The sequence below is a fragment of the Perca fluviatilis genome, chromosome 2, assembly GCF_010015445.1.
Source record: "Perca fluviatilis chromosome 2, GENO_Pfluv_1.0, whole genome shotgun sequence".
In the NCBI taxonomy this organism is placed as follows: domain Eukaryota; kingdom Metazoa; phylum Chordata; class Actinopteri; order Perciformes; family Percidae; genus Perca; species Perca fluviatilis.
In genome coordinates, this window is record NC_053113.1 from 33,668,974 (window position 1) to 33,694,612 (window position 25,639).

General features: G+C 41.5%; 1 protein-coding gene and 1 long non-coding RNA gene across 3 annotated transcripts in view; one reads left to right on the forward strand and one right to left on the reverse strand.

Annotated features, from left to right (window-relative positions):
- Positions 1–330: 330 nt before the first annotated feature.
- Positions 331–16,477, reverse strand: igsf10 (immunoglobulin superfamily, member 10). Its single transcript, XM_039780477.1, has 10 exons — positions 16,320–16,477; positions 15,579–15,839; positions 14,045–14,174; positions 11,726–12,116; positions 9,168–9,935; positions 7,138–9,024; positions 5,419–7,026; positions 4,076–4,979; positions 2,906–3,272; positions 331–2,826 (listed from the first exon to the last, which is right to left on the reverse strand). The coding sequence occupies exons 2-10, from the start codon at positions 15,779–15,781 to the stop codon at positions 1,294–1,296; spliced, it is 7,791 nt and encodes a 2,596-aa protein (XP_039636411.1). The 5' UTR covers positions 15,782–15,839; positions 16,320–16,477; the 3' UTR covers positions 331–1,293.
- LOC120545901 overlaps positions 14,962–25,639 on the forward strand; it is a 52,775-nt gene continuing 42,097 nt past the window's right edge. For both annotated transcript variants that reach the window (XR_005636754.1, XR_005636753.1), the window contains exons 1-2: positions 14,962–15,055; positions 15,601–15,751. This is a non-coding gene — a long non-coding RNA (uncharacterized LOC120545901). The remainder of the gene's footprint in view (positions 15,056–15,600; positions 15,752–25,639) is intronic.

Here is a 25,639-nt window from a genome sequence, read left to right on the forward strand (position 1 = left end):
AATAGATTGATAGTGTGTTTTGTATTGTTTTAAATACGAATAGACATGTAGCTCAGCGTAAATTCAGTCAGGTAGACTCCTCTTACGTTGTCTCTCTTCTCTTCAACTGATCAGCTGGGCAGTGGGTGTTTCGGTTCTGTATACCAATTAGAATCGGGCACTTATGTTCTAACCAATCACAGCAGTCTACCTTGTTTTAAATCTGTTCTCTCTCCTGCTTCTGTCAGTTGTGTTTTCAGACGAGTGCGACCCGCCTCCTCCCCTTCCACCTCCGGGCCTTTTTCGGCGTCGTTCTCGGTCTTCTCCTCGGCGGGCTGTTTCTGCCTTTGGATTCTTCTCACCACCACCAGTGTCTAGTTTCCATTGGGGGATGTGTTTGGTTTTCCTACACATTAGATTTGTATAGATACCCCTTTACAATGGAGACTAATCTCCAAATAATTGTTTGTACCTACGTGGTTATATCTTAATAGTAAATGTTGCATATCTGCAACGGAGTCTCTCCTGATTGAAATAAAGTAGTCTGCTTTAAACTGTCATCAAAATATAAAAATTATAATAACGAAATCAGATCTGATAAAAGCACTGTACTGTCTATGCAGATATGCATCCAGTGTAAAACAAGCCGTATATATTTTTTTGAACAAATCTATTTTCTTCCACTGTGTAATTCGATGAATTGCTCTTGAAAGATATTTGACTATATACACTTTTCCTGTTGTCTTTTTCATTTGCTGTTAAACAACAAAGCACTGTTTCATGACAGTAGCAACTTCTTGCCAATGTCTGAAGGGATTATTTCTTCTTTCTTTCTTTAATTATTTCTTTCAATCTGTTATACCATTGTTTTCTCCCTCTCTGCATGTGCTGTAATAATATAATTATGTGTGGCCAGCAACGCCTGGTCAGAGTAATCCCTTTAAGTTTGGCTCTATGCACTGGCCCTTTTGCTCCCATGAGAACCACCCCAAATGAAAACCACCTATGAATTTCCAGACCCCCAGTTCCAAAGTTACAATAACAACTTTCTAGCCCCAGGCTGTTTTCTAGTTAAAGAAAACACATTTTTCTCCTATAAAATGTCTGCTTCCTTTATCTTCTTGTACTCTGTTTATTTTTTTAATTCACATTTGTCACTTGTTTTTTTTCCACTAATAATATTCCACAAGCTGTAACCCTCACAAATCCACATGTGAGAAAACATGCACTGTACCTCGTAGACACTAGTGACTGGGTGTCTGGTAATATTTACATTTGGATATGCCACCGTCCTCCCCCAGTCTTGTCTCTTTCTCACAATATATGTACATATGCGAGCTTTGAGTCTGTACCCAGGTGGTTCTTGGCCAGGCACTTGTATGTGCCAGAGTCAGAGGCTTTGGGCCGCTGAATGATAAGTGTGCCCTGAGGGTGGAGCAGTTCGCTACCCATAGGTCGGCCCTGTTCCGCCGTTGACAGAACTGAACGATCGGGCAACTCCCAGGTGATCTCTGGCTTGGGGATCCCAATGGCAGCGCAATTGAGCTGGATAGGTGTCCCGGTCACTGCCCTCACACTGGGAGGTGGCCCTGTTGTGATCCGTGGAGGGTAGGCGATGATAATAACAGGGACAGTTAGCACAGCCTCCCCGGCATCGCTCCGAGCCCTGCAGATGTAGTTCCCTCGGTCGTGGAGAGTTGTCTCCTGAACAACCAAAGTACCATTCTCTAGCAACTGGTAGCGCCCGAGGACTTGAGGCCGAGTAAGAGTGTGACCACCAGGAATGGTCCAGTAGATTCTGGGTGTGGGACTTCCATCAGATAGACAATGAAGGAAGAGAGGTTCTCCAGACACACTGCGTATGATGCCCCTAGGCCTTGTCAGGATGTAAGGCTTCTGCCCGACATCAAAAATGATTAGCTTCTCTATGTAGCCCATTAAATTCTTGGCACCACAGCGGTACTTCCCAGCATCTTCTTTGCGAGGGTTGTAGATGACTAAAGTCCCATTCTTAACTAGGTGGTGGTCACCAGTAAACCGTGTTCCGTTAGGCAAAGTCCAAGTGATCTCTGGCATTGGGTATCCATCAGCAGAGCAGTTCAGAACTGTGGTTTTCCCCATCCGAGACACAATACGTTCGTTATAGGGGTTCTTGAAGATCGGCCTTCGTAGTATACTGCTCACCTCGAGCTGCACCACCATTACTGCTTCTCCTCCATCATTCCTCGCCATGCAGATGAACTCGGCTGTATCAGTTGGCCGCACGTTACGAATCTCTAATGTCCCATTGTGGTAGACATTAATCCTGCTGCCAAAGTATGGTGCTGTCAGAAAGATGTTATCCGGCATAATCCAAGTGATGCTAGGCTTGGGATTGCCCTCAGCTTTACAGTCTATTAATTTCCTGGAGTATTTAGAAGCTACATCTTTGATTACAGTCCTGTTCTGCCGGTAACCATTGATCACTGGTGGATTCCCTTCTATATCAAGCTTGTAGACTTTTCTATTTTCTCCAGCAGGGTTTCGAGCCATGCAAACATACTCCCCAGCATTGATAAGCTTCACATCCCTGATATCCAGGGAGCCATTGACATGCATTAGGTAGCGTTCATTAGATGCTGCAATGACATCGTTGGTGGGCAGCAACCACAGGATCTTGGGTTTGGGCTCCCCAAGTGCTTCACAGTCAAAGCGGACGTTCCCTCCAGGCTTCACCCTGGCATATGTCTGGCTGGTTGGACGTATCCTGGGGGCAGCGGTCACCACAGTGATATGTAAATGCATCTCATCCTTGCCCACCTGGTTCTCAGCAAAGCAGGTGTAGTCCCCTTCCTCGGACATTCCAACCTGAAGAAGCACAACACGTGATGTAAATTATTTTGAAAATGTTATGTGCCATTGTGGAAAATGACATGCCATTGCATACCTGGTTTAAGTAGAGCGTTCCATTGTCAAAAAGTGTATAGCGTCGTGCTCGTCCTCCTCCACTGCTGGCATCAGACTGAAAAGCGCTGTTGACAACTCTACCGTCTGGTAGACCCCAGGAGATCTCTGGCTTTGGTGCTCCTGACGCTTTACAGTCGACCTTAAAGTCATTACCGTAAGGTACCTGCTTCTTCCCATAGAGCTTCGGCTCTATCTTGGCTGGCTTCATTGACACGCTGACCTTCATGAGTTGGAGATCATCACCAATTTTGTTTCGTGCCACACAGAGATAGTCTCCTGCATCTTTATCACTCACAGTGCTAACAATAAGAGTACCGTTATCCAGAACCTGAATTCTGCTGCCCATCCTGAAAAAATACATGACAGAAATAAGATAGACTTAGTAATTGGAGATGAAAGAATAAAGGCTGATCAAATATAAGTGAGCAGAGTTCATACAGTGGGATCTTTCCGTTTCATTGCGTACAATTAAATTCTTCACAGTTCTACAAAACGTCTTATGTTTTCACACATCACAGTCATGTCCATAATAACAACAAATAATTTTTATATTACTACATTAAAATAGAATCCGCTGGGAAACCACATAAAAGAAAACTCAAACGAGAACATTGTGGTTGCAAAGAAAGTCTTCAAATAGTTGAAAACTTAATTACTGAATGGTTACACCAAAACATGTACATAAACTCACTAGGGAGGTTAAAGAGACTAAAGATTTTATGAACCGACCAGTAAACTGAGCCAAGGCCTTGGCAATGGATTGAAAAACACTACATTGTAGTAGGCATTGTAGTCATTTTGTAAATATTTCCAGTATTTATGGAGGTGGTTCTGAAGCTGATGTAGCAAGTTGGTAAAGCTTCAGATGAGTAACCATCACATCAAAACACTGACTTGATGGTCAATGCAGGAAACTAAAAATGACCAAACATACTTATTACTAAATCCTGAAGTGTAGAAGTATGATCCCCTGAAAACAATAAAGCTTATTTTTGGAAGTTCTGCATGGCCTTAAAACTGTTAAGAAATGTTGAGTCTGTTTTGTCCAAAATGTTAGTAATGTTCGTTTTAACTTTTACTCACAAGTTCGCTGTAAATGCTTCTATCTATTCTTCTGTGCACTACTACCACCGATCAAGGGGATTTTTACCTGTGCCACTGGTCCACCACAGCTTTAGAGGGCAGCCGCCAGATGATCCTGGGTTTAGGGTCTCCTGTAGCTGAACAGTTTAGTCTCAGCTGGTCGCCGAAGAACAACACTGTCATGCGGTGGGATGTCTCCACTATTTGAGGTGCAGACTCTTGCCTCTCTACAGTTAGAGTCACCACCCTTCTCTCTGAGCCAGTAGAGCTGGTAGCAATACATTCATATTTGCCGCTGTCTGCTGGAGTCATATCCTTAATGTGAAGGGTTCCATTCCAATACACCGATATCCTTGAGTCTCTGGCAGGTCTGTAAGGTCGTACTATTGACCCATCATGGAGGACCCAGTGAATAGTAGGCTGAGGACTGCCGTGGCCAGTGCAGGGTAGCCACATGTCTCGGCTTACACCCGCTTTCACCTGTTGCCGTTTCTCCTCCACGATACCTGGGGGAGCTGCCACCACCTGCAGTCGGACTGTAACAGTATCAGCTCCAGCGGGATTACTGGCGATGCATTTGTAATGACCTCTGTCATAAACAGACACCTGCTCAATGACCAGAGTCCCCTCAGCAGATACTGATACCCTTCCCTTCTCTGTGTTTTGACCCCTGACCTGGGTTCGGTTGGCCAGGATCCAGGATATCATGGGTGTGGGCCGACCCTCTGCTTTACATTTCATCTCCACAGTGTTTCCTGCATGAGACTTTATCTCCCGCATTTTTGCCTCCATGATGCGTGAGGGGTAGGCCACCACAGAGAGGGTGACAAGAAGTTTATCTGATCCATGATCATTCTCAGCTAGACAGATGTACTGGCCACGGTCCTTCATGTTGGCATTCTGGATCGACAGCGTGCCATTGCTCAACACCTCAAACTTGCCCATCCTCCCCTTAACTGTAACGGTGCTTCCTGAAGGAGAGAGAAAGAGAATTTCTCCTAAGAAACATTCAACTTAAAAACATCCTAAAACAACATTTATGACATTACTAAGACAAGTACAGATTAAAAATTATGATTCATACACATCATAAGTTAATAATAAAACAGACATGGATTATACAAAATCGCCCTAATACAATGTCACAACAACATACAGTATTTCCCAAGCCTTTTGTCAAATAAAAAGAACCAACACTGTGCTCCCTGCTCTTTGAAATATGAAAAACATTACAGTTGCCTCACTGAATTTCATTTACACTTCAGCATTACCATTCCTACATATTGCTTATAGCTGCACCTGAATATAAAGAAGCAGTTTTCACATGGCTTTTAAAAGATGTTTACTCGACACCTGAACCCTTTCTGTTGTTTTTCTAAATGATAACAATTGATAAAATATTTTCTTTACCTGTAGTTGAGGAGAATCGTTTCCAGGTTATAGCTGGCTGAGGGTTTCCAACAGCTTCACATGGCAGGAAAGCATCGGAGTTAGATAACACGGTGAAGCTGGCTGCATTGCCCCCAACTATCTTTGGTTTGTTCGTCATGACCTTTGTAGTGGGCTCAAAGCCAGCAATATTGGCACGTGTAGCTTCATTGCCAGAGAGATGATTATAAACACTTGAGATGGCATTGTGTTTGCCTATGTTGTTGTATGGGGCAGGGGTGTTAGTGTATCCCTGCTTAGCAGTAAGAATGGTCTCCGTATCAAGGCCTTTATCTGCACTTTCTCTGGCACCACTGCTCTGCACGGTAGGTCTGAGTCTCCTCATTGGTGGCCTACGAGTGGCGTGACCAGTGTTCCTCTGTGTTGGTGGTCTGATGTTGCTGTGGACTTTGGGTTGCACTGTTGTTTTAGACACTTTTGTGGTAATTGGCATAAATGTGGTGGTGGGGGTAAATGTGGTTGAAGGGATCAAAGGTGCCTTGGTTGTAGTATAGGCTTTTAAACTGCTAGATGTGCTCCAGCCAAATTCCTCATATAAGTCAGTCTCCTCCTTTGATGTTTGGGCAGTGGCAACAACTACTGGAGTTCTGTCCTCTTTCTTAGATGGTGTGTAAAGTGGCTTATAAAGTGAAACAGTCCGTTGTGGTAGTGTGGTTGCCTCCATTGTAGTTCCCATAGTTGTAGTTAAAGCCCCAGTTGTAGGTTGAAATTTAGTGATTGCAGGTTTCTTGAAGGGTCTCCTGCCCCTTAAGGGCCTTCTTCTCCGCCCTTGCTGTCTTCTTGTCCCACCAGGCCTCTGTCTGATTATTAACCTGTTATCAGCTAGTCCCCCAGACCCAGATAATAAGGCTTCATCAGGATTTTCATTTGAGGGAGGTTTGACAGTAGGTGGGGAAGGTAGAGTATGTGATTCTGGTGGTGTTTCAGCAGTGGTGGCAGACTTGGAGTAATATGATGGACTGGTAGAAGTTAGATAGTGAAAGCTGGGTCGCAATGTTGTGAACTCAAAATCTGCAGAGGACAAGTCTCCGTAGTCATCATCTAATGAGCCCTCTTTGCTTCCTGTGTGTCTGGACGGGGACAGGGTCTCAGGTTCAGTAAGGGACTTTGCGGTGGTGGTGGACAGAGCAGCAGGGGTTGTGGTTGGGGTCACTGTAGTTGAGGTTTTTGGGGTGATGGATGGCTTCCTTAGCCTGCTCAGTATATTCCCCCTCTCCTTGCTTCCAAACAGCTTATTCCAAGGAATTCTTCCACGGATAATCTTAGAGACGGTTGTAGTAGTGATAGTGGTGGAGATAGACAATTCTTTATTTGTGGTCAAAAATGGATCCATTGTAGGGTCAAACTCAGGGGCATCAGCAGAGGTCATGTAGCCACTGGAAACATCTGGCCTAGACTCTGTATGGGTGAAGGGGGCATTTGAAGTAATGTAATAGTCTGTGGTGGAAGCTGCAGTTTTTTGTGTAGAGGCAGGTCGCTCTGTTCTGTGTAAAGATGAACTGGAGGAAGCTGTTGGTGTGACCATCTGCAGATCAGTGGTTGCTGTCTTCTTTTTGTCTTCATCACAGTCTGAGGAAAAAAAAGGAAAAGGAAACATATACAAAATATCAGGTAAAGAGGCACACAGTAAACAATGAAGAAAAACTTGGCTCTATTTGCTTACAAAACAAGGCTGCTTACCTGTGGTCAGTTCAATTCTATAAGGTACTGTGTCATTCCCTTCCTTCTTTGATGAGGGCTGTTTAAGTTTATTGATCAAGGACTGTATGTTGGTGATCTTGTTGGGCTTAATTATCCTCCTGCGGCCTTGGAAGGTCCTCCTGCGGCCCCCTCCTCTGCTGTTCTTGTGTGGGATGATTTGGATCTGCTGCCGGGAGATGATAGTGGATCCTGCAGTCAGGCGTGGGGATTTGATTGTCTGGGTCGTGTGGAAGGTTATTGCATCTTGCTGTCTCTCTGTGGCGGCGACGGCTGTGTATGTCGTCTGGCTTTCTGGGTCTGTGGATGTGTGAATGACTAGCTCCACTGGGCCTGGGCCATCCCTCATTGGAGTGACATGAGGGTCTGTGGTAAACGATAGAGCCGCCCCAGTGGACGTCTCGAACTCTGCAGGTTGTTCTCCCGAGAACTGGAGCTGAGTTTCTTCTGAAGTGTCTGTCACAGTAAGTTGGAGAGTGACTGGGAGATTGCTTAAGCCTGGCTTGGAAGCTCTTTCCAGAGCATAAAGTTCAGTGGTCTCATCAAAACTAAAGAGGCCTGCGTTTTGTGATACTGTGTTATATGGTGTAACTGCATCACTTTGACTTTTACTCCTTCCTGTTGGATGGTGTGTGAATGTGAACTCCATCGGTGTAGAATCTGACTGCATATATGACTCTGTTGTTGGTGTGTTTTTATTTTCAGACACTTGACTTACATCAATGCGATTGCTTACTGTGGATTCTATGCCAACTGTTTGATGTGCCCCCATTGTTGCTAAATTACTATCCTGACTGGTCTGTGTGGTTGTAGAAGTTTCAGGCTGCCTCTTCTCTCCAAATACTCTACCTTTCTGTGGATTATCTGTAGTTGGTTTAACTATCTTTGGCACAATGATGATATGATCTTCCTTATGATCCTCACCAGAGCCAATTTCCCCATCACCAGAAAGACCAGTGTTTGAGTCTTCATATTTTGCACCCTCTTTCTCTGTGCCAGTCTTTATTCTTGATCCATCTTGAGCCTTTTTCATTAGTTCAGCAAATTTATGTGGGTCCACTTTCCTGGAAGCTTTATCAAACACCCTACTACTCCAGATGCGTCTTTTGCCGACTGTCCCCCTCCTTCTCTGTCCCAGTCTACCTCCTCCAGCCTGTGACCTGAGTCTGGGGTAAGGTCGATCTGAGGTGATGGTCCTGGATTCCTGACTAGTTCTGTCAGAGGGACTGGAAGAGGGGATCTCATTGAGTGTGACTGTGTTTTCAGTCAAGCTCAGGCCAACCTTGTCCTCCGTTTTGAGCCCTGATCCCTCACTGTCCAAAACTGTCACCTTTTCAGACGTTTCTCCAGTCACTGTCACCTGAGACACGAGCAGATCAACTCCCAGGTGATTAGAAACCAAACACCTATAAAATCCTCTGTCCCTCGCTGTGAGACCCTGAATCAGCAAGGTGCCGTTCTCATACACTTTCCTGTTCCCATGAGACTTGTCCAGTACTGAGTGGTCAGGGAGTACCCACTGTGCCAAGGCCTCAGGACTCCCTGAGGAACTACAGTCAAGAACCAGTTTTTCACCCAGTGGCATTGAGAGTTGGACGCCGTTGACCTCTGCTTCTTCCACATCAGGGGACAGAACGGTCACTCGAAAGACAAGGATATCTGCATCCAGGTAGTTTGTGGTAATGCACCGGTAGAGGCCAGTGTCTGAAGCATCTGCGCCCCGCAGAGTGAGCTTCCCATCAGCAGAAATGATGATCCTCCTGTCCTCACTGGAGTAAGGAGCTCTGACCTTATTTCCATCTGGTAAAATCCACTCCAACAAAGGCTTTGGCTCACCCCGGATTTGACAGCTCAATTGCACCACACCACCTAGTTTACAAATAAAATACATATTTTATTACAGTTGTTATTATTATCAGTGGATTATTATGCATCAGTTAAGAGATTATTTATTTCATGTAGACTGAAGTAAAGGTCAAATCAGAAATTAAGCATCAATCTCTAACTCCCACCTGTAAGTACAGTGTGCTCAGTCTTGGTTTGATTATCTCGCTTGATCATGGTCCAGGAATAATGGTCCTTCTTAGGTGATGCGTTTTCCACACGTAGGTTGACCACAGACTGGTACTTAATGTGCAGAGTAGAGAAAGTGGTAGTAGTGCGGTCAAGCTGGAAGCTCACCTCTCCCTGCAGCAACCATGCAGGGGAGGCTTTAATCTCAGCCTCAATGTTTGTGTGAATTCCTTCCTCTCCCTCCTTTGTTTTCATCTGACTATACCTGTATACCATTTCTGGGCTTCTGGCCAGCATTACGCCCCTCTCCATTGTCAAGGGAGAGTCACTGTAGGTAGCCAGGATTTGCCAAAGCTGCTGTATGTGTTCATAGTCAATGTTACACACCAAATATGCAGTGATGCCAGCTGTAAGCAGAGTGACATTTTTTCCCTCCTCCTCCTCCAAGGTTTGTGTCAAGTTCTCAAAAGCAGAGGGCCTCTGGACAGTGCAGGACAGACTGGCATCATTGTGAAACTGGTCTGCCAGCTTCATTTGTATGGAGCCTAATGGGGCAACGAAGTCCTTGGGGGAAACTGGAGTAAAGTCCCCCTCATTCAGGCTGATGTTTTTCTGCTTTAGATGGGGTTGGAGCCAGGGTTTGGTACAAGTGAAGGAAACACCGGGGAGAAGGGATAGAGGTCTGTTGTGGTAAGGGGCAGGATTTTCACAAAGAGGACACAGCTGGCCTCTTGGATATGTTCTGTCTCGCTTGCATTTCAGCACACCTGGAAACATTTAAATCAAGTGTGTAATACTGTTCAGTTGGTTGCGTGTCAAAAAAACAACATTTACAATTTCCACATTATGGGCCAGCCAAACCAAAACTGATCAGTAAAATTTATGAACCAGAAAAGATCATCATCATACAGCATTGTAATTTATGAGTTGACTTTTACATTAGCCAAGTCATGAATGAATGGTATAACTTTTGTTCCTCCGTGTCTTTAGTGTTTTCTGTAGCCCTAGAAGAAGAAATTATCTCTGCCTCCAGTGACGTCTCTGCAAAGATTTATATGTTTCTTTTGGATATGCCTTTCCCGCTTTGGTTACAATTCCATGCAGTATTAATAAAAAAAAAATAAACTAAAAAAAACATTTCAAAAGTAGAGATGCACCGATAGGCCATGACCGGCGACCGGCAGGTCAGTCTGACATATGCCGATTTCACGCCGGTCAATGCTAAAATTAACTGACAACATAAGTTATACGAGTTACAGTTCTCAAGGACGCACGCACACACGGACGCGACAGCACAGTCTCTTTTTCCTTTCTCTCAACTTTTCCGCCGTGTCGCACGTACCCGTGCGCGTACCCATGTAGGGAACCTCGTGAATTAACCTGCAACATGTCAGCTGTTTGGAAATTCTTCAGCGTGTGTGCAGGAGATAGCAAGTTTGCAATATGCAACACCTGCAAGGAAAAAGTAGGGCATGGAGGGACGACACCAAAAACCAAAATCAAATTTTTTTAGTTGGATATTGGATGTGAAAAGAAGGAAATGGTTCTAACATTGCACTTTAGATGCGTGTGAATTTCCCACACCAGGAGTCATTTATATAGTTCTATTTTATAGTGATCCATTATCTGTTAAAAAAAATTTCTATGTTCTGAGCAAAATGTTCTATTAAAGAAAAGACAGAAAATAAATATTTGCGTGTGCTGTAAAGTGGTTAATATCGGTATTGGCTGGCCTAACTCAATGAAAATCTGAATCGGCCTAGAAAGTTGTAATGGGTGCATCTCTATTTAAAAGTCTAAGTAGAATAACCTAGTAGTTAGCAACATTTTGCATTTTGTGAATTTGCAGCAACATGTGTTATTAACCACCCAGCTAAATTTGAATGATTAAGAAATCTAGAACGCTAGAGTAAAGGTATCAGTATCATATCAAACTAGATGACCTAAGGATTCCATTGGCACCAACCGTGTTAATGCTAGCTTGTTGGAAAGGGGGCTAAATAAATAGGCAAACTGTGATCCAGCGGCAATGTTTAGATGGTGAGTTTCAATTTGATTATCGCGTTTTATTGATAGTATTAGCTTGCACAGCATCACCCTCTAATTGTGCATTATGCAATATATTTAATAGTGGTCGTAACATAAGTTTAATAGTGGTTTTGACTGCTGCTTCTAATAGTTTTGGAAATGTATCCAGACATATACAGTATAATGGTTGCAATTGCAGATGTGCATATCATATATAATTGGACTATTGGCTTTTGGCAGAGGTCTGCCAAACTAGCCATAATTTCTGGCCGCCCAAAAGATCCTGGACACAGACATGGCAAAAAACAGTTTAACGGTCTAACTCCACAATTCAGTACTACACAGTTTACAGACTTTTCACATGTTTTCTATAAGTATTTTCTATCATGTATACTGTGTTTAGAAAGAAATCAATGCCTTAAGAAAGAATCCCTCATTACAAAAGAAGGGGCTGTCTTCCCTTGTACACAAGCATGTAAATCTGTCTGATTGCTTTCAGACTATTCCAAAGCAAACACACACTCCTCACCTGTGTTCCTCTGTGCCCACACTGAGAACCACGTCATACGACAATCACATGTCCATGGGTTGCCATGAAGGAAGAGGTTCTCTAGCTGGCTGCAGCCTGAGAAGATATTTTCAGGCATCGTGGTGAGGAGGTTGTCTGACAGGTGGATGTTTCTTACTGAGGACAGCTTGAACACCTGGCTGTGTCTCAGTGTGATGAATGTGTCTGGGTGGAGCTGCTGGAGGTGGTTACCCTCCAGTTGGACCAACTGTAGTTTGGTTAGGCCATAGAAAGCCTCTGGACTGATGAACTCAATGTGGTTGTGGTCCATGTGGAGTCTCAGCAGACTATCCATGCCCTTGAACGTCTCTTTTTTGATTTCCTTTACTTTATTAAAGGACATCTTCAAGACCTGTGAGAAGATGATTGAGAAGTTGGAGATGTTTGTCAAAAGAATGTTGATTTAAGACTATTAACACACAACAGCAAATTATTGAGGGATACCATGAAATGAAGTCAAGACAGCAGAATAAATATTTAGTCTGGAAAAGTGTAAGCAATCAGTTATTGGAGAGTATCCTTTATACAAAATAAATTAAAGTGGAATATAATGCAATCCACTATGAAAGCCCCATAATAATGCTCTCCTTGTGAAGTGGTTACATTTTTGTTAGGACTGAGCTCTTAAATGTACAATATGTAACTTTCTGCCGCTAGGGGTCTCTCAACCAAAACAATGGATTGTAAACACAGACGTTTGATGACGTTAGGAAGTTGCATGGAATTATGGGAGTTTTTATTGCTAAACACTATCATCGATTAGAATGCATCTGTTCACGGACGATTTTACCCATTCAAGTTTATTCACGTTACGTTTAGTAATGTTTATTCATGTCATGCTAATAAAATAGCTGCAGTTTCCCCAACATAAATAAGTTTTTCTTGATTCAATCTGTATTGGTAGCTAGCTGACCAGTTAGCTAATGAGCCAGCAAGCTAACATTAGCGGCTAACGTTAGCAGGTTTTAGCTGCTGACTAATGATTAGCCAGCAGCTAAAACCGCACTATCACAGTATATTTCACATGCCAATGTCACCTTTTGGATTTTACTGGGCGGACGGGGTTTGTTGTAACGCTAGCTAGCTACTCAACGAGGCTAAGAGACAGGTGTGGGCGGGGATTGCAGGGGGAATCTCTAGGTCGGCTAGGATGTTCGATTGCCGTTGTCAGCAGCAGCAGAACATCTCCCAACTGCCCGATCTCCCCCTTTACTTTTCTGTAATCTTAAAGGAATACGCCACTGTTTGTTGAAATAGGGCTTATCACGGTCTACCCTGGCTGTAGATAGGTGGGCCAACAGATTTTTTGTCTCAGTGCAAGTAATTAGGTTGTTTTTTTGTCTTTTGTTGGCTCACTTTTACTCCTAACATGCTAACCGGCAACATAGGATTCCATTCACTACGCTAAGCTAACTAGCAGCGGCGCTGCCGGTTTTGCACCGGACTAAAACAATGCATGCACAAAAAATGCGTTGGCCCACCTATCTACAGCTAGGGGAGACCGTGATAAGCCATCTTTCAACAAACGGTGGTGTATCCCTTTAACTATTCGTTTTGGTGCTTAACCCACCTTTTGTCGGGTTAATTTAGCTAGCTAACTGTAAAGACAGCTAAACGCGAAGGGGGGAGAAATTTGGCAGGGAAGAGATTTTCGGTACAAACACCGGTAGTGTTTACAGAGACGTAGCTAGCTAACATTACGGCTGGCCGATGTTGTGACTATGGTGCCTGGGTCTGATATTCTCTGTTTCCTGACGCTTCATTAAACTGCCGTTAGCGTCGTAAGCACCCGGCACTGACTGGGGCTAACGGTAACTAGTTATTGCTACATGACCCGGCTGTGTTGTCAGCTATCATCCCGAATGAAGTCTCTTTACGCCGGGGGAGTGAGGCAGGCAGACCGGAGTGTGCTAGCTGGCTAAATTAGCATTAGAGTAATCGTCTATCTATACAGCTAACGTTAATGTTAGTAGTGAACTTATTTATGGGTTAGCGCAGTGCTGCATTTATCCATGGTCAAAACAATCATAATACTAATAACTTTATGAGCGTATTGAACTATGTTGTAACCCTATAATGTTATCCACCAAGCATTAGCTAGCATTAACGTTAGCTACTTGTCAACCAGCACATAGAAGCTGAATTAATATTGATATGTATCAATAAATAAGGTTTCTGCTGTATTACTGTGTTGCAAAGTGCACAGTGAACTTGTTTTCCAATATCACAAGACAGGACCTGTAATCTGTTCACAAGAGACTTACAAAAATATGATTTTACCTGTAAAGACCTGAGGTCTTGGAAGGCTCGGTCGTCAATACTGTGGATAGTGTTGCTATGCAGCATCAACAACTCTAAGTTCTCAAGTCCTGAAAGATCATTTTCTCTCAAGACAGTTATACTGTTGTACCTAAAAGCATAGAAACAAAAAACATATTGGGTATCAGTGCTGGGCTTTATACTTATATAATACTATATTTATACGTACTGCTCTAGCTAAGAAATGTGTTACTTTAATCATTGCTTCCTTTCACACTCAGAAAAAAAAAAAGATATTAACTTATTTAGTTATTTTTGTGCCAAAGGATTAGTATCTAATTATAATAGTATTTTAAAGATATATATATATATATATATACTTAACATTTAGTATTTTCCAAAAGGATTTGTTTTGAAGTATGGAGGTTCAGTTAAAGGTCCTGCACTCCCACACAGATGTTTTGAGTTGAACTGGCTTATTAGACCTCTCCTCAAGTTTAACTTGGGCAGGGTTACATTGGGAATTATGCGAGGTCACCACAGTAGAAATAGTGTAGAAATAAAAATGGTAAAGGTCTAAGTTTTAAGAGGTCAAAACCTCAGCAACACTTATACAATTTTATTGTAAGACCAATGTGGCCTCAGGGTGGCCCTGATGAAGGCCACAAGCCAAAAGGTGTCATAGTACAAGTGTTGCTGAGTTGTGACCTTCTCCATGCACATTGGAAGTAGGTAAACTTGTGACAGAAACCCCAACTCTACTTCTTATGGTCTAGGTTTTCCCTCCCTGACAGGTAACAAGAGACGGGAATCAGGCACAAACATGCCCACACAGCGATCAAGGTTGGCATTTCTTGCTGTGACAAGTCAATCTGTGTGAAAAATCCCTCAATTGAGGGATCTAATCAGGGGAATTAAGTGAAAACACCTGTGGGGGTGTAACATACCTGTGTACAATATCTTGAAAAGGTGAAGACAAAAGCTTTTACAATCTGTTACAAACTTAATGGCATTCTCCGTTATCACCATCAGGTAGGCTACAGTAATTTAATAAAATGTTTACCTGGAGCACCATGTTTCATATTTCTGGTAGCACAGAGCTGAGAATCCAGTCACGAGGAGCTAGCTGGTAGCTAATAGCTAGTTGTTGTAAAATTTGCAATATAGCTAAAAATTGAATAGGTTAGCTAAGGTTAGTTGAATAAGCTTTTTGCTAAAGCTGACCTTAGCTAACCTTCACAGATTTAGCCTGAGTTAAAGTTGGCTTGTTAACCTCCCTTAAATTTGAGGTAGGTTAAAGTTACACTAACTGTCTTTTTTGACAGTTAGGCTACTTCCTTTACTAGCTACCAGTGATGATAAATGGCTTTGTTAGGCTAAACTCTGAAAAGTTTTGTGTAATGTTATTCCTCCTTATAACCATTTTGCAGTTGACAGTCTGTGGTTTAGCTAAGTCAATCAGTAAAAAAAAAAGAAAAGAAAAAAAAAGTCTTCCCCCAGAGTATCTGCAAGTTCTCCAATCATCTGAGCTGGAAAAAAAAAAGCGAAGGCTCACCCGAGGTTAATTCTTTCCACAGCTGGCTGGATGTGGTCAGGTATTGCGGTCAAGTATCTGAAGGTACAGTGCAGTTCAGTGGGGACGTTGCAGGCGCATGATTTGGGGCAGTCACCGCTCGACGGCAGCACAGCAGCCAAGAACAACAGAGCCTTCAGCAGCCACCTCCACAGGTATGAGGCGCTGCAGCCACACACACTCATTGTGCACGGGCAAGGAGGGCTAGACGTTGTAGGCTACTGTACCATTAATGAAACCCACCTGGAGAGGGAAGCACGGCGTGTAGAAGCGTTACTCCAATCATGTGATAGATAGATAGATAGATAGATAGATAGATAGATAGATAGATAGATAGATAGATAGATAGATAGATAGATAGATAGATAGATAGATAGATGGATAGATAGATGGATTGGCAGATAGATGGGTATATGAAACAACAAACTACATAGAGCGCTAATTCATCTGAAAATTGGATTAACCGACGCGGGTAAAGGTTAGATTAGTACAACGTTTTCCCCTGTAAATTTGCATCACGTCACTCAACTTTTATAGGCATTAAGGACATATTTTGATAGGGCAAACGTTAGGATGGTAATAAATTCAAACTGAGAAAACGTCACATGCAAAATCTTATGCAAAGATAATACATATTATGTCTATATACAATTGTTATACTATGCAGATAATGTATTATATTGATGATAAGGCAGGAAAAAAAATATTTAAAAAAAATCTTACCTTCGGTTTTCTTCAACGCACTTGAACAGCTGTAGAAAACGGAACTGCTGCAGTTACAAGAATGTAAAAACCCCAATGAAAGAGTAGAAGGTCCACATTCAGTTTCAGTAGTTCTCCAGTTTGATTCCTCAGATGAGTCCTCTGTGTCTGAGACGCAGAGGGACGGGAGTCATTTCTGTATGAGCGGCTGCAGTGAGCGCACACTTTGGTCTCCTCCGCCCCCTTGTAATCTGCTGTAATGTAATCCTAGAGTTACTGCAACCATGAAATACTCAGGAAAGTGGTCTGCTGCAGATACCACGCATGCATCTAATAGACTGTTAAGCTCCATCTAAAACTTGTCTGCCAAGACAATAATATTTGATTTATGTTATTAAGTTTTTCACAGAAGCGCCTATACCTACTAGACGAATAATCTAAATGCTTGATGTGGTTATATAGTATATAGTATATAGCTATAGTTATGATAGCTTGTGAATTCATTTAAGCTTGATCTTGACTCTCTGTCATAATAAGTAGTACGATTTTAAATGTGGACATGGTAAGTGGCCCAAGCTTGTCTGCATCACAAACTCTTTGTTAAACTGTCAGATGAAAGCACCGTCTAATGTCTTAGATTAGCCCAATAAGAATTTTACTTCTTTCTCACCAGATTTTTTTGTGTGGTCTGCTTATGTTTAAAAAAAAGAAAAAAAAAGAAAATTATTCCAGGCATGTAGGGGTCAGTTTCTCTCTCTTTTTTTGTCTCATTCCAAAATCCAATTCTTTTGACTAGTTTGTTGAATTCCAAGAGTCCCTCTGTGCCCAAAAATCAGCATATTTGGAGGCAAAGACTTTCCCTCCACATTCGGCTGTTAGTGGATATGTTAGAGGACTGACTCTGACATCAAAGACCGTTTAAGTTAAATTGTAGAAATAATGGTGAATTCGCTGCAGGTGTACAAGGGTATTGGTGCTCTTTTGATATAGCGTAGCACCCCCAAATGCCTACATTTTTAGATCTTCATCTTACAATCAGCATGCGGTTTATTTGTGGGCGATTCACTGTGGCTGTCATCAACATTTCTTGCTCTCACGAAGCTGCTCGTTCACCATCTTTCATCCATGCCATTTACCCTCAACAACACACACACACACACACACACATACACACACACACACACACACACACACACACACGCACACACACACACACACACAGGCACATTTGCAGAGGGGAGAATTTTGGAATGTGCACTATCTTTAGTAACACAGAAGACTGTTAATGACTACAGTATAACCTTTCAGTCATACTCAAACCACAGAGGAACAAGCAAAAGGATCTGAACTTCATTTTAAATGTGTTAGTGGACTAATAATTTGAATGGAATGAGGGTTTATGGGGATCCCATAAGTTACTTCAGGTCACAGGCTTGTTTACTTGAACATCTGGACAACAGACCAACACTTGTGGACATGGACAACAGCAACACCTCTTATCTTCTCTTCCTCACTGAAGCCTAAATCAGAGGTCTTGCTTCTATAGAGTATGTCATGCTTCTCACCCAGCAACCAAGAAGTATAATTGGTTTGCTCTAGCTGTTATTCTCGTAAACGTGTTACCATTGATTTACCAGAGGACTATTACTGTAATCCTATATTATTAGAAGCTTGTTGACAGCCATTTGATTCACTTACCAACTTCCATAACAGTTGGTGTTTTTTTAATACTCTATTCTCCTCTCCCCAACATAATCTTGTATAATTATGTAGGATTTCATGCCTATTTCTAAATCCCATCTAAGTGGATTTGTTCTGCTAAATAGAGTAGAATGGTTTTTTTTTTTCTAGTAAAGCACATAGTAGAAATAATTATGTCTTGATCCAAGTCGTCATTATAACTGAAGAGTTGAACCTCTTCTTAGAGATGGCAAATTGACAGTGACAACAGGGTCGAGGACAAGGGATGATGGGACGAGCAGAGCGTGCGTGTGTGTGCGTGTGTGTGCGTGTGTGCGCGCGTGTGCCCAGTAAAAATGATTTGTTTGTTTGTGATTCTGCTGATCACAAAGTTGAACGTGGTCCATCTTTTTTCTTGCCAAGGAAACTGTTTCACATTGGCTTTAATTTACTCCAGATGATGGAGTACTACAAGGGCAGCTGTATTATTCTTCAAGCTGTAATACTTAGGCTAAAAGCTTCTGGAGGTGAAATTGGGATTCCTTGTGGTTTTTAAAGAACTTTGATTCTGCAGCATGTTGTTTGATTTAAGTTATGTTTGTATACACAGTTCATCCCCTCGCTGACTGGCTGACAGTAGGAAATGATAAACTGATATCACTTTCTTCTCTCTACTCTCAGTGTGGGCTAAAGGGCGTGTGGAGGAACGGGCCGGCTGTTAAAAGTCACAGCTAGCTGGTAGGCTCTGAGGAATCTGTAGACACATACAGCATTGGCCTCAGCTCCTCACACTCACTGTTCGGTTATGACTGGGGGCCCACCTCTGTGGGAGGTGAATGACAGGAATAGTGTGGTTTGGAAAAAATATCATCTTACATGAGACTCTCTTTCAACATCCTTGACATGTTTTTCCTCATGTGTGGAATTCTCTCTTTATAATTCAGCACATTTAATGTTCTATTTCTTTCCTTCACGTGTATTATTATTTCTGATTAGACACACATACTGTAGGCATTTGTTATCCATAGTAGAAACAAATTTCCCTGTATGTAAGCTAGCACATGGTTAAAGTTTAATTTGACGAGCTTCTGTGGCTCTTGTGATTTAAAGTCTACAGTATATAAACTGTAAAAAGTCCATCCAACATAAATATTGATAATATATAATATAGATGATATATCATTAATATGATAGTATTTTAATATCTATCTATCTATCTATCTATCTATCTATCTATCTATCTATCTATCTATCTATCTATCTATCTATCTATCTATCCATCCATCCATCTATCTATCTATCTATCTATCTATCTATCTATCTATCTGATTCCAAGAGAGATACAGCGGCTGCGCTGGCAGCAAACAGCTGTTGGCGATCGGAGCGGAGTAGAAAACCTGCGGTCCATGGCGCACTGCTGACTCGTGTGCTCGCAACTCTTATTCATCTTGCCCATACTGCTTAAACAAAACAGAATGTATTGCTATGTGCAGCATCGTCCAGTCCAGTTTTTTTTAAATTTTTTTTTATGGGTACCCGGAACTTGGCATTTCATTCATTCAAATCGATTCTAATTTGGAACTGGGTTTTGATTCCCAACCCTACCTACAATGCAGTAGGACCAATTTGCGGCATAAATTAGCAAGGTCAACTGTTTTTGATGGATGTCGCTAGCTATGTTTCCATCCACACGTTTTTATCCGAATTAAGTGATATTGAATGAAAAATGCCTCATAGAAACTTCGAACTCGATTGAATTTCATGAATATCAACTCAAAGGAAATACGTTCGGTTTCATCGGATTTTATCTTGATCGATATACGGCTTATGCTTATTATAAATGATGAATTGCGATTAAGTTTTAGGTCATTTTATGGTTTCAACCCCCTACAAAACGAAGAAGTTTTAGTTCATTTCCGCCCAGTATTTCCGCTCTGTTTGCACACATGGCGGGTGTCAACAAAGATAGATGTAAGTGGACAAACGAGGAGACGAGAGACTTTTTGAATGTAATTTACGAGCAAAATATAATGGCTATTTTAGATAGCAAAAATCTAAGAAATGCCATAATTTATCAGGAACTCGCGAAGGAAATGGCGAAAATGCTTCAACCAAAGGGTCTCTGAACCACGATCTCCCAGAACAGTTTGGAGCGCCGTCGTTCCCACACCACAGGCCGCCTCCGTTGTCGTCGGGAATTTATGTGCATCTGCATCATCATAGCAATGTGTTGATAGCGTCGTTTTCTTATTATAGCTTGGTATGTTGCTGGCACATAAGCACTATTACAACTTGTGCAATATTGATCATTTGTTGGTACAGACTGATCTCATGAAGTGGCGTATGTATGACACGCCAATTCGTATGCCATTTTGGCGTGTTATCAAGACGCAAAATCGCTTTTTAGCGTGTTTATTAACGCAATTCGCCCGCCATTGACCTACATTAAGAGTGAATTTTCGCTGTAGCGAGTAGTATAAAGGGACGGAGGTCCACAGAAGGGGGTTGGCTGGGGTGGCAGATGGGTAAAACACAGGACTTTCACCCAGGAGAGCTGGGATCGCGTGCCATGTGTGGTGATTTTTCAGCCGTTTTTTTTTTTTTTTTTTAAGCCTTACCCAATGTTTCTTTCCTAAACCCAACCGTTTATTGTTTTCCTAAGCGTGTTTTTGTCATTTTTTCCCCCGGATTATTGTCACTTTTTTATGTTACTAAAGCCTTTCTCTGTGTTCTTTTCCTAAACCCAACCTTTATTTATTTTTTTACACGCGTGTGACGTTGTTCTCGCGATAGTACGTCACGTTCTCTCGATAACACGCAAAATGGCGACGCCACGTGGTGGGTATGTTTACATCTGCTGTATACAGCATAGACATACACGTGGATAGCTTTAGAAAAGTGGCGTGTATGTTTACGCAAAGTCATGATGCCATGTTGGTTGGTAGATGGCGCGATCCATTTTGTCTAGCAAAACTTTGTTTGCAAATGTTTGCTTGAATGTTGTGCGATTCAGTGCAAAAATTAATGGAAACACCTTAAAATGTCTCAAATCAATTCGATATACCAATTTGACCGCAAAACAGCATGTGACGTCATTACGCACAGGTTTTTATTTGCTTTAAACCTGTTGGATGGAAACCCACTTTCACCAGCTTTATTCGCATGAGTTTTTTTACCGAATGTATCGTGTGTAAGTATTAGAGAAATCTAGTTCTTGGAATTATAATTATATGATCTTTGATTTGAACCTTGGAATGTGCATTGTGTTTTGTTGGGTTTATGTTTTCGTTGTTTAATGTGTATAGGGTGTACATTTTTATATGTGCGCGCTTGTGTGGTTTGATCTAGATCCCAAAACTAAACATACAAAATACAACTGACCTAAACCTTGAACCATCTTATCTTAGATGTCAGGAGAGAGACCTGGCTGGCACCCCATTTAGAAAAGAACAAAACAAAACGGATTTAGACAAACTGTCACAAGTTCTGTGACTTCGCTCCTGCACACTCCTTAACTCTCAATAGTACTGATGAAAATCAAGAGCCCAGTTCTCTTGACACGTCTGTTCGATGTGACAATAATCATACATGTTCACAGTCTGTCCTGAGTCTGAATTGGCCTTTGGCCTTTTAGGGTCATGACATGGCATTGCGACTACTGTGTGAGACAGGGAGGCTACACGACTCAGAATATATCTGGCTTGGTCAAATAAATGTTTACTTTTTTTTTTTTTGCCTTATCTTGCCTTATCATTTTGATTTTGTAAAACTTATTTTCATATTACAATAACACTATTAATGCAGTTTATGCTGATATGTGCCAAGATTTAGGATAATATGTTCAGTTCTGCCACAATAAACAAGGTCACTGCAATTTGGTTTCTGGAGCAGTTTAAAGTCAGTGTCTTAAAGGTACCACAGCAGTAGCATTGAGTTTGTTATGAAGAAAGGATACTTATTATGACCTATTAATCATTTTGAAAACATATGCCCCATATTATTTCTTGATCATATTTATCTTTCATTACATATCCCAACTTTGTGATTGCATCCTTGTATTAGATAATTATTAACAATTTGTTTCACAACAAATGAATGTGTTCTGTGTAAATATTCACCGTACAGTAGTTGAAATACTTCCAAACAAAGAAAGTGAACTTAAGTTGGGTATAAAAATGCTTTGATATGTAAGTGCAATATCGCTATACTGTACAAATAGTAAATTATTTGTCTCCTTGCCTAGCACTACTTGCATCCCCAGTTGCCGGTGAGATGGTCAGTTGGGAATCAAAGTAACAACCGTCTGGTTATTTTAGAGCATCTCTAAGTCCTGGACAGTCTGCCTCGCGGACCTATATCTGTAGGACACGGACCTTTTGTGAGAGAGCTTAAGCCTTTGCTCTCAGTTGGCTTCAGATGCTATAATCAGAAACCTGTGTGATGATTTTTGTGGACAAGGCCTTCTGCTGGTGTGTGAGTGGGTCTATTTAATGCCTTACTTGTTTTGTTTGAATAAGTTCCACTACTACATCAAATTGAGATATGCACAGTAGTATTAATCTAGTGTTCTTGATACGCGGTTACAGGTATAGTTGCATAACGTGCATGGCACTGCAGTATGTCATGCAGTGTATGGGTACACCTTTACAGCTTATGTCAAACTCAGGACTTTCTACTGAGCCATAGTTGGAGTTTGGAATTTGGTGATATTTTTACTCAGAAATGTTATTGGAGCCCTCAAAATCCACATGGCTATTTGGCATTGACCTAGTCATTGATGATTTACAAACATGTCACTGACTGTCATCTGTGTCAGTGAGCATGTAAATCACAGAGATAGTGAAAAGAGTTTTGGCTCCACAGAGGATGCTCATGAGATTCTGTGCAGGCTGCTCGATAAATTCATGCTGGATCTTTGTTTTCCAGTTCTGAGATTAGCAGGACATTCTCATTGTAATGACTTTAATGTTTGAGGGCCAGTGAGTATTTTAGTCTTCAAGTCTAAGATAAAACCAAACCAGATGGTTTCAGACTTTCAGAGAGTAAAAGAAAACCAGTGGAGTGAGAAAGGTTAAGTATTTGCGAAGCCAAATAATTCAGGCACGTTTTATGACTCCTTAAATAACACATGAACCTGTCAATGACGAGAAGATTAAAGATCTGTTGCACATTATTAGTGATGTTATGAGTGTGTGTGATTTGTTGTTGATTTTTTTTTTTTCTGTGTAATAATGAGAAAAACAATACATCTTTTCTCAGACGAATCTGTGTGGTGTGTCGTGTATGTGGAAATAGCCTGTAAGTCTTGATAAACATGGGAGTTTATAACTTATGCTTACAATATGGTTTAACACATGCAGTCACTTGAGCATTCAGCTGTAATGAACACACTGCTCTGTCTGTGTTTTTGGTGCATTCATGCTGATCTGTGCACATCGTCTTTAGATCTAGCTCATAAATAATGCTCAAGCTTAACATGGTCAACCTACTCTCTTTACGGGACACATTCAGCAAAACACAGTGGCACAAAATGACAGAGTTCAAGGTCTCTCACGTATTAACCATTTGTTCTTTTCCCCCCTCTTTTCTTTTTTTCATGCATCCCTCCTTTACTGCTGCCTGGAACTTGTGAGTCAGTTTCTGATCATTACTGCAGTGCAGGGAGAACAAAACGGATCAGAACTTATACTTTAAATTCACCTACTTCACCTTATCTTTGTTTCTTATGATTGTTTTAGCCCTTGGTCAAAATGTCTCAGTCTGTCAGCTTTTTATCATTTTGATGTTGTGGTGTGAGACTTCTGAAACAGGCGTGCTATATTTGTGTCTGTGTGGCGTGTGTATGAGGCCATGGGTTGATGTGCAGTTGTATGCACAAGCGTGTCAGTGCATGTGAATCTGACCTCATTCTTGGTATGTATAAACATGCCAGGAAAACGCAGAATCATTCCAGAGAGTTGTAAACTCATGTGTTTACTGCCTTGTTTATCCCTCTGATTGCAATAATCGCGTTACCATGGTAACTGTTGAATGGTCTCAACCGCTCTGCTAGTATTATCTCGAAGCAAGACAGAATAATCAGTAAATTGCCCCAATGTTCCCCTGCATTCGAAAACATAGGTTTAATACACAGTAGTAATTTCTGTTACTTGTTTAGATGAAAATACTTTCAGTGCAACTATCTTCATTCCATCTGATACGTTTGAACTTTCTGCAGCCAGGGTGCGCTTAAAAAGGTCATGTATTTGGAAAGTAGAGCAAGTAATACACAGGACGGAGGGACTGAGGATGTCACAAGCTTGTGAGCTGGCTGGTGTAGCGGGACTCAGCGGTGCACATTACCTGCCTCTTTTTGTTAGGGCTGAGTGATTCTGACATACAGAAGCACCGGGCCCACCACTGTGCTCTGAGCTTCCTGTCATGTTTAGCTGCTGTAACTCCCAGAGGTTACAGCCATAGGCCTCATTGACTGAACACAAAGAAAACATGACAACGTATGTTTCTGATCTGGGTGACCCCTGGACCGTGAAAATGAAAGAGTCCTCTGCTACCTTTTTTATACCATTTTATTTCTGTGCCTAGTGGTCCTTTGGGCCCTAATGGCCCCAATAAAAACTGTGCATTCCATCAGAGCCATTAGAGGATATCAAGGTCCTGCTGGTAGTCCTGTATGTCCAGCTCTCGGTTTATCATCATTCTCTTTCATCTGCACATACATAAAAGCACCACATTGAACACACATGGAGAATGCCATTAATGAAGAACAGCTCTCACTTTCTCAGTTGCATAAAATATAAGACCATGATTGTGTGAGAATTTTACAAACATGGATAATTTAAGAGCCTCATTACAAGTTGATCATCACAAGAATGCAACAGGATGCATATTAAGTTGGAAAAAATATTTGCTATAATAATTTTATTGCTAATGAAAGAACCACAAAGATGTGCACTTCCTGACCAGCATAAATTGTAGGCTTTACTGACAGAAGTTATGCGACTGATCTCTCTCATTGCACTAAACACAGAATGGATTCCAGGAATAAAATCAAATCCACTGAAAGGTGAAATTAGGTAAAAAGTAACACAGGAGACTGGCAGGATTGTATTTTGATGAGTGGTATTTTGAAGATTTGATGGCTGGGCTTAATAAAATGTGGTGATGATGATGATGATGAGATATATATATATATATATATATATACAGGCAGTAAATGTACAAGACATTGATGTAGTTTATGTAACAGCATGCTTGCAAAGCATGTGTCATTAAACATCAACAAGTTGTAACGTAATGTCCTTCCTCCGGTGTCACAATTTAGATTTGAGTCCCTTGAGAAAACCCTTACATCAGCAATTCCATGATTGCATGACAAAACACCATCATAACAATGAATACATAAGCTAACCAGAAATTGTAATCGAAACATTGTCTTTCTATCAAGCAGCTGAAATATTATTATTTGTATTATTTATATGTTATTTTATTTAACATTTTATAATTTCTTTTCAGTGGCTGGCCTCTTGAATGACCTCATTAGACCTCCCATTTGCTGAAAAGAAACCAAATCATTTAAACTACAATGGAAAGGCAACAAAGATTTCAAGGACATTTACAGTCTATCTCACAATATTGGGAGGTATAAATGACTGACCAAAGTT